This window comes from Acomys minous, assembly GCF_964271855.1.
Source record: "Acomys minous genome assembly, chromosome: 7".
Lineage (NCBI taxonomy): Eukaryota > Metazoa > Chordata > Mammalia > Rodentia > Muridae > Acomys > Acomys minous.
Window position 1 is genome coordinate 25,676,577 of NC_140488.1, and position 13,698 is coordinate 25,690,274.

General features: G+C 41.9%; 1 protein-coding gene across 5 annotated transcripts in view; it reads left to right on the forward strand.

Annotated features, from left to right (window-relative positions):
* The window catches only part of ZDHHC9 (zDHHC palmitoyltransferase 9), a 37,678-nt gene extending 32,751 nt beyond the window's left edge, over positions 1 to 4,927 (forward strand). For all 5 annotated transcript variants that reach the window (XM_084789936.1, XM_084789937.1, XM_084789933.1 and 2 more), the window contains exon 10: positions 3,283 to 4,927. In XM_084789936.1, coding sequence (XP_084646062.1) covers positions 3,283 to 3,399 — 117 coding nt within the window. In that variant the 3' untranslated portion in view covers positions 3,400 to 4,927. The remainder of the gene's footprint in view (positions 1 to 3,282) is intronic.
* Positions 4,928 to 13,698: the final 8,771 nt, after the last annotated feature.

Below are 13,698 nucleotides of genomic sequence, written 5' to 3' on the forward strand. Positions count from 1 at the left end.
ATTTCCTTTTCCTCTGCCTTGAGTAACCTTAGCAGTATGGTCTGGGGATAGAACCCAGGGCCTCGTACATGCTAGGCTAGCACTCCACCAATAAGCTCCCCAGGGCCTGGCATGATAATTTTAAGGCTGATCTGTGTTATGTATGGCAGTACTTAGTTCCTTTATATGGCAGACACTTTTTTAAAAAATGTATGTATTTATTTATTATGTATACAATATTCCTCCAGGGTGAATGCCTACATGCCAGAACAGGGCACCAGATCTCGTTATAGATGGTTATGAGCCACCATGTGGCTGCTGGGAATTGAACTCAGGACCTTTGGAAGAACAGCAAGCTCCAGCCCTATGGCAGACTCTTATCACATCACATGAATATATACCATATTGTATCTATCCATTCAGTGTTTCCACATTTTTTAAAAATTCTATTTATCATTACTACATGGTACATGTGTGTGAGGGTAGGCATGTGCATGCCACAGTGCACAAGTGGAGGTCAGGTGACAACTTTTAAGAGTCAGATCTCTCTTCTCACTGTGGGTTACAGGGATCAAATTTAAGTCATCAGGCTTCCTTGGCAAGTGCCTTTACCTGCTGAGTTATGCCACCGTCCCTGCTTCCACCTTTTGGTTTTTATATGCAATGTTACTATGAACATCTCTGGGCAAGTTTTTGCACGGACATATGCTTTCATTCTTCTTGGCTGTATTCCTAGGAGTGAAATTGCTGAGAGAGATGGTAACTCTATTATATAAATAAAACATTAACATCTTTTGGGATGCTGCTGAGATACTTTCTAAAGTGGTTGCACCGTTTTTCATTTCCACTAGCAGTATCTGATAGGTTATCTGATCAGTTCTATTTTCGCTTCTGTAGATGCGACGTGCTATCTCACTGTGGCTTTGATTTGCATTTCCCGGATGACTAATGATGCATACATCTTTCCATATAGGTATTAGTCATTTGTATATATTCACAAGGGAAATATTTATTCTCTCTCCTTCCCCTCCTTCTTTCTCTCTGGGTAGGTAGGTAGAAGGGCAGAGGATAACTTTGAGTGTTCCTTAAGTGCTTCCCAGCTTCATTTTTGTTGGCTTGTTCATTTGTTTGGCTTTTGTTTTTTTTTTTTTTTGTTTGTTTGTTTTGTTTTTCAGATAGCCTCTCTGACTGACCTGGAGCTCACCAAGTAGAGTAGGCTGCTGTGCATCAAACCCCAGTGGTCCTCCTGTCTCTGCCTCCCCACTGCTGGGATTGGAAATGCATGTTGCCACTCTTAGCTTTTCCCCACCCTGGGTTCTAAGAATTAAACTCAGATCTTCATGTCTACACAGCAAGCACTTTACCCACTGAGCCATCAGCATAGCCCATGTGTTCTAATTATGTGTATTAATTTCTCTCTTTTTTCTTTTGTTGCTCATGGTTTTGGTTCCCAAACTGTTACCCAATCCAAGCTTGTGAAGATTCATTCATCTGGTTTTTTTCTAAGAGTTTTGTAGTTTCAACTTTTACATTTATATTTTTGATTCATTTGTGGTTTAATTTTTATACATGACGAGAGGAAGGGAGTGCACATTTATTTATTTTTGTCTGTGGATATCCAGTTATCTTTCTATAATTTGTTAAAAAGACTGTCTCCCTTTTCTCATTATTTTGACACTCTTGTTGAAAAACCAATTGACTTAAACGTGTGAGTTTAATTCTAGACTCTCAATTATAATCTGTTGATCTGTATGTCTGTTTTTACACCTATAGTACACTGTCTCTATTGCTTTAGCACTGAAAAGTTTTGAAAAACAGGAAATAGTATTCCTTCAACCTTCTTCTTATTTTTTATGCTTGTTTAGCTATTCTTGGACCCTTGAAATCCTGAATGGACGTTACAATTATCTTAAAGCTTATGAGTTTCTGTGAAGAAGCCAGCTAGAATTTTGATAGAGATTACATTGATTCTATAGATCAATTTGAGGAGCATTGCCACCATAACATTGCTTTCTGAGCCATTAACCTGGCTATCTTTTGCTGGAGATGGAGCTTATTGGTAAGGTACTTGCAGCATGTGCATACCCACATGCACACCTACACAGAGGAGAGAGACAGACAGACAGACACACAGAAGATACACATAGCAGATCTGTCTCTTTGACTGTCATCCTTGCTCTCTGCCAGGTAGGAAGAGAATCCTTACCAAAAAGAATGGGCTTTTTTTTTCCTCTTTGGTTTTCTTTGATGCTATAGTTTTAAATGTATCTTTTGCTATATAAATATTTTTTGTTCTTTTTGACATTAATGAAATGATTTCCTAATTTCGTTTTTTTTTTTCATCACTCACTAGAGTATAGAGAAACAATTAATCTTGGTATACCAGTCTTATATTCTGAAACCTAGCCAAGCATGTTTTCGTTCTAATAGGTTTTTAGATTTAAATTTTGTTTCAAAGTAGAATCTTATTTTATGTGCGTACTTTTTGTAAGGTTATTATTCTCTTTTCCCCTAAACCTTTCATTTTCTTTTTAAGGGACAGTGTGTTTACATGTTATTGTCATCATCTTGAATGTTATTTTTTGGATGAGACTGGTCCCTAATAATAATAATATAGTTTAGTGGTTCTCAGTTGTCTATTGGAGAGGATTATTTTAGAATCACTTAGGTGGGGGCTGGAGAGATGACTCAGGGGTTAAGAGCACTGGCTGTTCTTCCAGAGGACCTGGGTTCAATTCCCAGCACCCACATGGCAGCTCACTCTAGTCCCAAAGGTTCCAACACCCTCACACAGACATACATACAGGCAAAACACCAATGCACATAAAATGAAAATAAACATTGAAGAAAAAAGAATCAGTTAGGAAACATTTTAAATCATATGTGTCATTTGAAAGCACTTTCATTGGTTGGGACTCACTATTGTGATAAATTCTCTGTTAGGACAGAAGCAGGATTGAAAACCATTAGCTCAGACATTGTTATATAAGCACAGTATAATATTCTGCTGTGGTGGGTGTGCTAGCATGTAATTATTTATGGTTCATGTTATTACCATCACGTACAATAGTAGAAACATCTGTCCAGAACAGTTAAGGATAGACCTCCAATAATGCGCAGGTGCAGTCTGCTGAGGCGATATTAGCCTGGTCTTGGGTCTGAGTTTGATGACCATGGCACCATATCCTTAGCGTCATTGTGGTTGAAGGGTTTGAAGGAAGAATGCATGCCTTTGGCTTATCTGCAGTTAGACTTTAAGAGAGAGCACACCTCATGTTGAATCTGCTATCTTTTACTTCTCAGGCATCAACGGAACATATGAACTCTAACGAGATGCTGGAGGACAGCAGCACTCCGGAAGAGATGCCACCCCCTGAGCCCCCAGAGCCACCACAGGAGGCAACTGAAGCTGAGAAGTAGCCTATCTGTGGAAGAGACTTTTGTTTGTGTTTAATTAGGGCTATGAGAGATTTCAGGGGAGAAGAACAACACGAGACAGAGAGCAAATACGCTGTCCCTTATTACTATTTTTCTTTGGTCTTTAGTCACACAATTGCACACTGGCATTTTCTTGCTGCAAACTTTTTAAAACAATTTTTTTTTTGGACTTAAGACAGTGGCAGAAGATGACGGTCACATCTGGCAACTGAACAAATGGGTCTCTTGGGACTATGGCACTGGTTTCCCATTGTCTCAGCCACAAGGTGTCCTTGGACTCCCCTTCTCTTCCCTCTAGATCCTAGCTCTTGCTGGGGGTCATTGGTCTCATTCAGGGGCTACAGAGTCTCGAGACTGGCTCTAATCCTTTCCGGCTGCTGCATGTCCTGAGTCCAGAGGCAGTCACAGAAACCTCTGGCCGGGGAATCCTACCTGGGCTCTTGACTCCCTCGGAACTAATGAGGATTGGAGAGTGAGGTTGGAGGATTCTCCTGGCTACCAAGTGCCAGCATTGCCAGCCAATCCTTTAAGGAATAGGGCAGGTACCTTTCACTTGTATTTATTTGTAGCTTCTCCTTTCTCCCCCCCCCCCATCCACTCTCTAACATCCAAGTCCCATTCTTTCCCCATTAGATGGTATATGTAAGTAGTCATAGTAGAGATAATAATTTACATTTCTCAGAGATTCTCCAGAAACTTCAATGCCTGTGCTATTCTCAATAAGCATTGATGAGATGCCAACAGCATAGCCCTTCACACTCTCTGTCTCATCTCCCCCTTTGTTCTCATTAGCCCATTTTCATTTTCTTCTTTTGAGTCTTGCTTCCATTGGGAGCAGGAATGGCAGTAATAAAAGTCTGCACTTTGGTGGCTCCTTTTCCTCAGAGGAACCCTGAGTGCTCACTTAAACACTACCCTTCAGACTTCTTGTGTAAGGCCTACAGAGGCCCCGAATGCACAAATGGGGAAGCCAAGGCACAGAGAGGCTCTCCTCTCCTCTCCTCTCCTCTCCTCTCCTCTCCTCTCCTCTCCTCTCCTCTCCCCTCCTCTCCTCTCTTCTCCCTCTTCATCCACTCAAAAAAAAAAAAAAAAAAAAGGAAACAAAAAAAGGCTAAACAGTACTTCCATTAAGCCTTGGCTGAGTGAGGGAAAGCCCAGCACTGCTGCCCTCCCGGGTATCCCCCTCCGAGACCTCAGCCCACCTCTGGCAAACGGTAACCACACCATGGGCTTCATCCAAGCCCTACTCTTCCAGCACTTCCACCTGCAGAGTCCCAGAGCCACTTCACCCTGGGGGTGGACTGCGGCCCCGCCCCCAGGCAGCTCTGCTCAGGACCTGCGCTATTTCAGGGAAGAAGATCTATGTACTATATGTGGCTATATTTCCTAGAGCACCTGTGTTTTTCTCTTTCTAAGCCAGGGTCTTGTTTGGATGACTTATGGGGACACGGAGGGGTGTGAACCACAACTTTTAATCTATTTGAAGGCGATTAAACTGTGTCTAATGCAAGCTGCCTGCCTCCTCCTTCCCCTTCCATTTCAAGAACCACTTTGGGGTTGTGAATGTGTTTGTGTGCTGGGTCAGGGGGTGGGTGGGTGGGGGGGTAGACGGGGTTGCTTGTTACTTCCCATACTTTCATTTTTCCAGGGTACCCTTGGGTTGAAGAGATAGATACCTCTCAAATTCAACCTCTCCATTGATCGATTTAATTCTGGGCCGAAGGTTATCTTATTCTGGACTTTGAACACAGGACTTCCAAGCAATATACAGTGTGAGCAAGCCTGGGAGAGTAGAGGGATTACACTTGCTTACGAGAACACGGTCTTTATTAGGGGATTGTTTTCAGTAGGTGGACACTGTTATCTGCAAGTGGGTCTTGGATTTTGAAGCAGGCTCACCAGGGCCTCCCCTTGGAAATAGTTCATTAGTGATCCTTTACAAGTGACAGCATGCATTTCTTTTCAAATGGTCTGTACTCAAGACTCCTGCCTCACTCTTTCCGGTTCCTTGTCATTAGTGACATTTGGCTGCTCCCAGGTTCTCTGTGTCTTTCCGTTTTAGTTGTTTCAAGATTTGAAACTCTGGAAGACTGACTCCAGAGAGTCACTGGGAGAGAGATTGACTCAGATTCCTCTGCTGTCTGTTTCTCCTTTCCCATTTTTTTTTTCTGGCTCTCTCGGTTTTGATTTTACAGTTAGATTTTCAGGTAGTTCAAAATTAGGGCAATCATAGAGAGTGCGGAAGTTACTCGTTTGTTTTTGGTTTTGATTTTGTTTTTTGTTTCCAATAAACCTGTTCCTGATGGGACGCCCTTTCTAGTCAGCACTCAGCCCATCACTGCTCTTGGGCAGGGATGGGTTTCCTCCCTCGATTTACCTCAGCTTTTCTTCTGCTGCCCCTTAGGTCACCAGGAGAGCGCTCTCTTTCTGGTGGGAAGGATCAAAATAGAAATCCTCTATCTCTAGTGCAAAGAAATGTTTTTAGTTTGTTTGCTTTTGTTGTTTTGTTTTTTTAGATCTGCTTCCTCACACCCCTTGCCCTCTTTCTCTTTCTTTATAAATCTTCTGTATTTAAGACCTTGGCCTGAAGACCCGTCCCATTCATACCATATACCAGCTGGGACTGTCCCTAGTGTGAGCTCTGATCAGAGGCGAGACTGAAGAATTGATCTTTCTCTGGGGAAAGAGGCCTTATATTGTTTGATGTTTTCAATGGCTGACACTCTCTCCAACTCTCCCCTTGCTCTCATTCCTCACACTTCCTGTGCACCCACCCCACTTCCACCAGGCCAGGATGCTTGGCACTGATCCAAAACCTCAGAGGGAAGGGGAAATTTATGTCCCTTTGGCCCTGGGGCCCTCCTGGCCCTAGCTGAGATCATTATTGCTCCTTTTGCTTCCTCCCCCCACCCCCGCCAGAAGTGGGGTTTGATTATAGCAGCTGAATTCCATTCTTCCCATCTGACCATCCTGCCCTTACCCCTCAGGTCCCCTTTCTTACTGACCAAATCTCTTTACCTTGTTTGGGAGAAAAGTATTTTGCTTTTAGATCTATTTTCTAACTTAAATGCAATTTAATATGTAAATCTCTGCACTTTTGTGGGAGCCTACAAACGTGTATGTGTTGGGGTTTTTCACTCTCTGGTATTTCTTAATAAAGAAATCTTTCTTTTGGGGGGAAGCCAATGAATGAAGGGGACTTGAATGGTTTTAGAAATACAGGGCTGTCTGTTTCTTTGTGCTTCTGCCTGATTTTTTTTACTTGTGTCTAGTATGAGTGATTGGGCCCCTCCTTCACCTTCAGAAACTCCCTCCTTTTTTCCTTTAAGAAAGCCCACAACTTAGTGGCTCAGGGAGAGACCTGTCCTGTATCTGTTACCTCTCTGGGACCATTTAGATCAAGTGATAACTTGGCAGCTTAGTCTCCTTCTTGCTCCTTGTACCCTGGCCCTGTTAGTCCTTTTTCCAACTCAGTTTATTTTCTACTCCTGAGGCTGGGGCCAGGCTAGAGAAAATCACCAAGAGATCACAGTAAATAATTCCCGCCCCCTAAAGATAATAATTTTTTTCTTATGGTGCTACTAAAGAGTCATGTTCCCGGTAATTCAAAAGGCATTTGTGTTACTTTTGAGAATACATTCTAGGACTCTCTTGCTGTTCTCAAAGGCTCAAACTCTCAATATCATTGGTTTTAAAGGTTGAATTGCATGTTTTGGGTAAATATAAAAGGGGAGTAAGTATACACATGCATCTGAAGGACCTTCAAATAGCCCATTGAACATGAATGCAGGTGGAAATGGTATAATCGCTGGTCCTAATAATTTTATAAAGAAATACAAAAAGATTTCATAATGTGAATAGACACTGGTTTTCCAGAATTGCAGCCACTATGTAGATTGTGGAAAGGTGCTCTTTTACTTTGTTTGGAAACTTGCTAGGCACTATTCTTGTCACTGTCTGTAGTGTCATTCATGGGTCTTGAAGTTGCCAACACAACCTACCTGTGTGAGTCTATGTTTATATTACATTCAACAATGAGTCTACAGATAGTAGGCTATATCTTGTACTTTATTATATGTCTTAGGATAATCGTTCCCAAGTATTTATATTAAAATGTGTTATCTTATAAATTACTTTCCTTTAATTTTTCCCGATCTAGTATAGCTAGTAGATGAGGTCCTAGGCCCTTCATTTCCTTGAGTTCCACATTCACAGATTCAACTAACCTTTGATTTAAGATATTCTTAAAGACTTCATCTGTGGGGGCTGAAGAGATGGCTCAGAGGTTAAGAGCACCTGCTGCTCTTCCAAAGGTCCTGAGTTCAATTCCCAGCACCTACATGGTGGCTCACAACCATCTATAATGAGATCTGGTGCCTTCTTCTGGCCTGCAGGCCTACATGCAGGCAGAACACTGTATACATAATAAATAAATAAATCTTAAAAAAAAAACTCATCTGTGCTGGTGCACCCCCTTTAATCCCAGCACTCAGGAAACAGAGGCAAGAAGATCTTTGTGAGTTCAAGGCCAGACTGGTCTACAGAACAAGTTCTAGGCTAACCAGGACTACACAGTGAGACCCTATGTCAAAACAAAATGAATAAACCTGCATCTGTACTAAGCATGTACAGACTTTTATGTGTCAATATTCTATAATACAATATAACAACAGTTCATAGCAATATATTCCACAATATATAATATATTCCATAATACAGTATAGTAACAGTGATAAGATTCACACCATATTAGTTATAAGTAATCTACAAATGACCTTAAAGACACAGAGCAGCGGTACCTAAGGTCCTATGTAAGTACTATATAATTTTTTTTGGAGCACCTATGGCTTTTGGTATCCCTAATAGTGGGGGTTACAGGACCAATAACTCATTGAGACAGAGGAATAATTATACATTATACTGCTGGTTTGGGAGGTTTAAGTAAGCTATGCTAACTCTGCAGGGTGGTAAAAGGTGCAACATAGTATATACAGGAAAGAGCACTGGGGTTGAGAATCAGTGGGCCAAGTTATTTCAGGTTCCTTTCTAACTCAAAATATTTAGGAAGCACAGAAAGGAAATAAAGACTTTGTTTCTCTCATACTCTTAATGTGCTTTGAAAAAAAATTCCCTACTCACTGCTGAAAATTGTAAAAATAAGAGAACTTTCAAAAATCTCCTATAAACTCATCACCAAGATACAATAATCACTTGATGTTTTGGTATATTCTTTTCTAGGCTCGCTCTCTCTAAATGATTCAACTAGAAATTTATCTTTTCTTTCTTTATTATTATTGTTGTTGCTGCTGTTGTTATTGCAGAGCTGGGAATTAAACATATGGCCTTTTGCATGCTAAGCAAGCTGTCTGTCACTGAGCTATATCCTAAGTCCTAAATAACATTTTTAAATCTGATTTTTAACTTAGCATTTTCTATATCATTAGGAATCATGCTAAAATACTTCTCTGACACTATAATATCTCTAAGACCGAGCCTCTAGAGTCACTCATTTTGGAGTTTCCAATTTTTTTATTATGAATAATTCTGTGATCAGTTTCTTTATATATGGGCATATCTGTGATTACATCTTTATATATGTCCAGAAGCAGAACTATTGAGTCACAGAGAATGCCCTTTTACACGCTCTTCAACAAATTGCTGCATAGAAAGGCTGTCACGGTTTTTTTCTGTCATCAGTGTATCAGAAAGCTTGCTTCAACCCATGCCATTCAAACATTTGGTGCAGTAATATGATAATATACTCTCAGTGTCGTTTACCTTATATTGGATTGGTTAATAATGAGGTGAAGCGTTTCTTGCACTTTTCATCTACTCTATATTGGCATTTGTATTTCTTCTGTGAATTATCTGTCCACATCCTTGGCCTGTTTTCTTTTGGTACCAAGTCATTTCCTGATAAATCAGTCAATTAGAGCTTAGGGCTCACTTTCCCTCATGCGTCTGGGAAGTGAGAGAACCCTTGATTTAGAAATGGTTGTGCATTTCCAGAACATGAAATAGAGTTACCTCCTTAACATCCCATGGTTCTTGGCTTTCTTTTTATTATGTATATGTGTATGTTTGCTTCTGAAATTGCATCACATGTGTACAGTGCCTGCGGAGGCCAGAAGAGGGTGTTGTATCTTTTGGATTTGGCATTGTGGAGAGTTGTGAGCCGCCCAACATGAGTGCTGGGAACTGAACTCGGATCTTTTACAAAAGCAGTTTGTGTTTTTAATCACTGATTCATCTCTCCAGCCCCCATTGCTTGCTTTTTATGAAGCCCATTTTCCCACTGTCTTCTCTGTGAGCTACTACCTATCTATTTGTCTATCAGTAGTTATTTGTGTATTCCAACTTGGAGTTTTGTGTTCAAATAAGACACACAGTGGTTATTTGTTGTAAAACGCAGGCTCTGTTGAACAGCACAGCTGAAAGGATCCTATTGATAATATGGGCCATGATGCTTGCTTGCGCTCTCATATTCATGATCTTTCTCTAGTAGAGCCAAGACCAAAAGGAAAATGCACTAATTTCAAAATCCAGGAGTTTCCAAGTATAACCCATTCCTTCTTTGTGAAGTGGGTATAAACGGAGTTTAGATTACTACAAATGACATTTAAATGAAATGAGTCTTTGCTTCACTTTCAGTAAATAATTTCTGGGTATTGAGTATGTGCTAAGCCAGTGGTTCTCAACCTGTGGGTCATGACCCCTTTGGGAGCCAAATGACCCTTTCACAGAGTTACATATCAGATATTACATAACAGATATTTATATTATGATTCATGACAGTAGCAAAGTTACAGTTATGGATTAGCAATGATTTTATGGTTGGAGGTCGTCACCACTGTATTAAAAGGTCCCAGTATTAGGAAGGTTGAGAACCACTGTGCTAGGGTTAAATTAGAAGAAACTGCATTGCTGACTTCATTCTCTCTTTAAGCATATTGGCACACAGCAATGGTTTGGGGGGGATAATTTGTCATTTGGAGTTTACAGGATTGACACTTTCTTCATTTTAGGGACCTGACTATATATAGTCAGGTTGACAAAGGGGAGGTTATTGAGTTTTTGTTTAAAACTTAAATCTCTTCAATCTTTCCAGACCCCTGCACTTAGGTTGAACTGATGGTGGGGTTTCTTTCGTATTGAAAGTCAGGAAGTTGCCTTGCCAGTTCCCACAATCAAATTGGCTGTGCCTTTGTGAGGGCCATTGCCTTGGGCTCATTCTGGCCTTCTGACGCTATCCCTAGCAGGTCCCAGAGGCAATGGTATACAAATGCTATATTGGTCTCGGTAAAGTTATAGGAAAAGGTGAAGCTTACATATCAAGTACTATAGAATTCCATTTATTTAAATACTTCCTGGAGGAGGAGTCTTGGCTGTGTCCAGAGGGGAGGCAGTTCCTTCCCAGTTGATTGTGTTGTTGGCTGACTAATAAGGTAATGTGACCACTGTTGTGTGAGAAGTGAAGGTAGGTTCTATTGTGAGAGAGAGCTGGGAGAACCACTTTTTTTTTCCCAGCTTGGAAACCTCATACCTCATCCTGAACTTCCTGAATTGGGAGGGGAAGGTGTTGGGCCCTGCTGGGACTGATCACCAATGTGCTTTTTCTTTTTTCTTTCCCTTATGAAAAAGCTGCTGTTGTCTTATATTGTGATGTCCTTGGGCCCTGTGGTCCAAATACAGCCTCCATCCCTGTGAAAAGTCTGAGTGGGCAGCTCAGAGTGAGTGAAAAAATGGAAGGTTACCAGAAGGGATTGGGTCCATGTGTTGGCCCACACTGCCATAGAAGATGGAGGCAGGTGGGCGAAGCAATAGTAAGGGTCTGTGGAGAGCTGGTCAGAACTTGCCTGGAGTGGTCTTAGGTAGCCTTAAAGAGACATGAAATATCAAAATGAGAAGGGAGGCAGTTTAGCTGGTTTGTACCAATGCTTGGAGCTGCTTCCTCTGATGCGAAGAAAGAAAATGTGCCTGTCACCTTGAATTGGACAGTAGCTGAGCAGTCTTGAACCCTTTTGTCTTCAATCAGGCCCTTAGCTTCTCTCTAGCAGCCCATGGGAGTTTGGTGCCTAGGGCTGATCACATACAAACTGGCCAGAGCTCTGAGCTGCCCCAGACTCCTTAGCCTTATCTTCACCACCAGCCTCCCTGGCAATCAGGGTTGGTACCCTCAATCAACCCTTGAAACCCAGCATCTCTTAGGTACTCTAAGATCAGCTTGCTTCTGGACTATTGCAAGTAAGAATATCTGTCTACAGACAAGCATATAATGACATGGCCTCTGAGGCTATTCTTGAGCTCAGGACTCTGGACATTAAGAAAGGTCAAATAGCTGGGCATGGTGGTGCACACCTTTAATCCCAGCACTCAGAGGCAGATGGATCGCTGTGAGTTCAAGGCCAGCCTGGTCTACAAAGGGAGTCCAGGACAGCCAGGGCTACACAGAGAAACCCTGTCTCGAAACAAAAAGGTCAAATAACTGTAACTTAATGACACAGTATGCCAGAAAGTTATCGTGTGTAGTTCTCTAAATGTACTATTAGGCCACTTTAATTAATAGCCCACTATCCCCATTTTATAGGAGAGCAGTGTAGTTGTAATTTCCAGAAGTCATGTAACTAGTGAGTGGTGGTGCAAAATATTCACACGCATTATTCATTGTTAAGTACATGCACTAGTTTCAGGTAGCTAATACTATTATCCCCACTTCCTGTTTTTGGTTTTGTTTTTGAGATGGGGTCTCACTACTGTAGCTCTGGGTGCCCTAGAACTCGTTATGTAGTCAAGGCAGGCCTCAAATTCACAGCCTCTGCCTCCTGAGTGCTGGGATTAAAGGCATGTGCCACCAAGCCATGTCATGTCCTATAGCCCCGCTTTCTTGATGAAATGTGGAAATTGAAGCTTAAGGAATTTGTGTGACATGTTTCAAGTAACCCAGCTAATAAGAGGCATCTAATGCTTGGCCTTAGGTTATCCCAAGCTCTTAAAGGCTAGCCCTCACCTTTTCTAGAGGATATCCTGGTTGCTGGTCTCTGGCTCTGTTTGGGCTCAGGGGAAAAGATCGTCCCTCTTGGACTAGTCTGCCCCCATCTTTCTAAGGGAGACACTAGTTACCCAGGCTGGGATGAGAGTATAGAGTCTCCACCTTCAGATATCAGCCTTTTGGGCCCCAGACTTCAGTTCACTGAGCTCAGGATAAGGATGCTACTATTCACCGTCTTTCAACAGTTCAGGCAAGTGGACAAGAGGGTTTGGCAACCCAGCCTGGAGAAGAATCTTTGGGCTGACCTGTGGCCTTTCTAGCCACTGATTTTCTTGTCCCTCATATCTTGTTCTGTTGTCTGCAGTCTCTTGATGCCTCAGCTGGTTTTCCTGTGATCACTGGGGCCGTTGTGTCACTACCTCCTTTCAGTCTGTAATTGACCTACTGGCCAAAATGAGTTCCAGATCTTTGAGCTATCCTTGTACTCCCCAGACCATTCCCCAGGGCAAGAGGGGGCTTCAAAACATCAGTTTCTCATGTGTTTCTTCCCTGACATTTTTCTTTATCTTAGCACTAATATATAACCATTACTCAGGGTTGTATTGTATATATTTTCTTTTTATGATGTTGGGGATAGTGCCCAAGTGAAGGAGAGATAAATATGTTTTTTGTTTAGATCACAAGTGGGGGATGAGAAAAGACTTGTGAGAGAGCAGGTAATGTTTATCCCCTTAGAAGTTGAACCACCGTGTTGGGGGAGATTGGTTGTTAACCAGCTGAAAAACATCCTTGAACAAATTCTGAGAGGAGGTATAAATGTGAACCAAAAACAAGAGGCGGGGCCTTTGGAGCCTTGGGATAGTTTTGGCTGTTCATCGCTCCACTTCGAGATGCTCCTAGAGAGAACCACTCGAAGGAAGGCTTGGGGCTCCGGGCTCCGGCTGAGGTTCTGGGTTCTAGTTGCTCCAGGTTCCAGCAGAAGAAATCCTGCTGATTACGCCAGGAGAGTTGTTCCTTGGAAGTGATATCCTTATGGTTTCATCTTCTTTTCCTATTGTTTAGGTTAGTCGGGTTATAGGTGAGGTACTCTCTGTTAATAAGTTTGTAATAAAATATAATTGTTAAGAAAACTGAGCCTACACCCAAGTCCTTATGCACACTAGGTGAGATGAGTTCTACCACTGACCTACATTCCGGTCCACTTTAGGGATTTCCTCTGATAGGAGGGGCCTCAGGGGCAAATGATATTTTTTTAAAGCACTTTGGGCATTAGTCACAGTCCTCATCTTTCC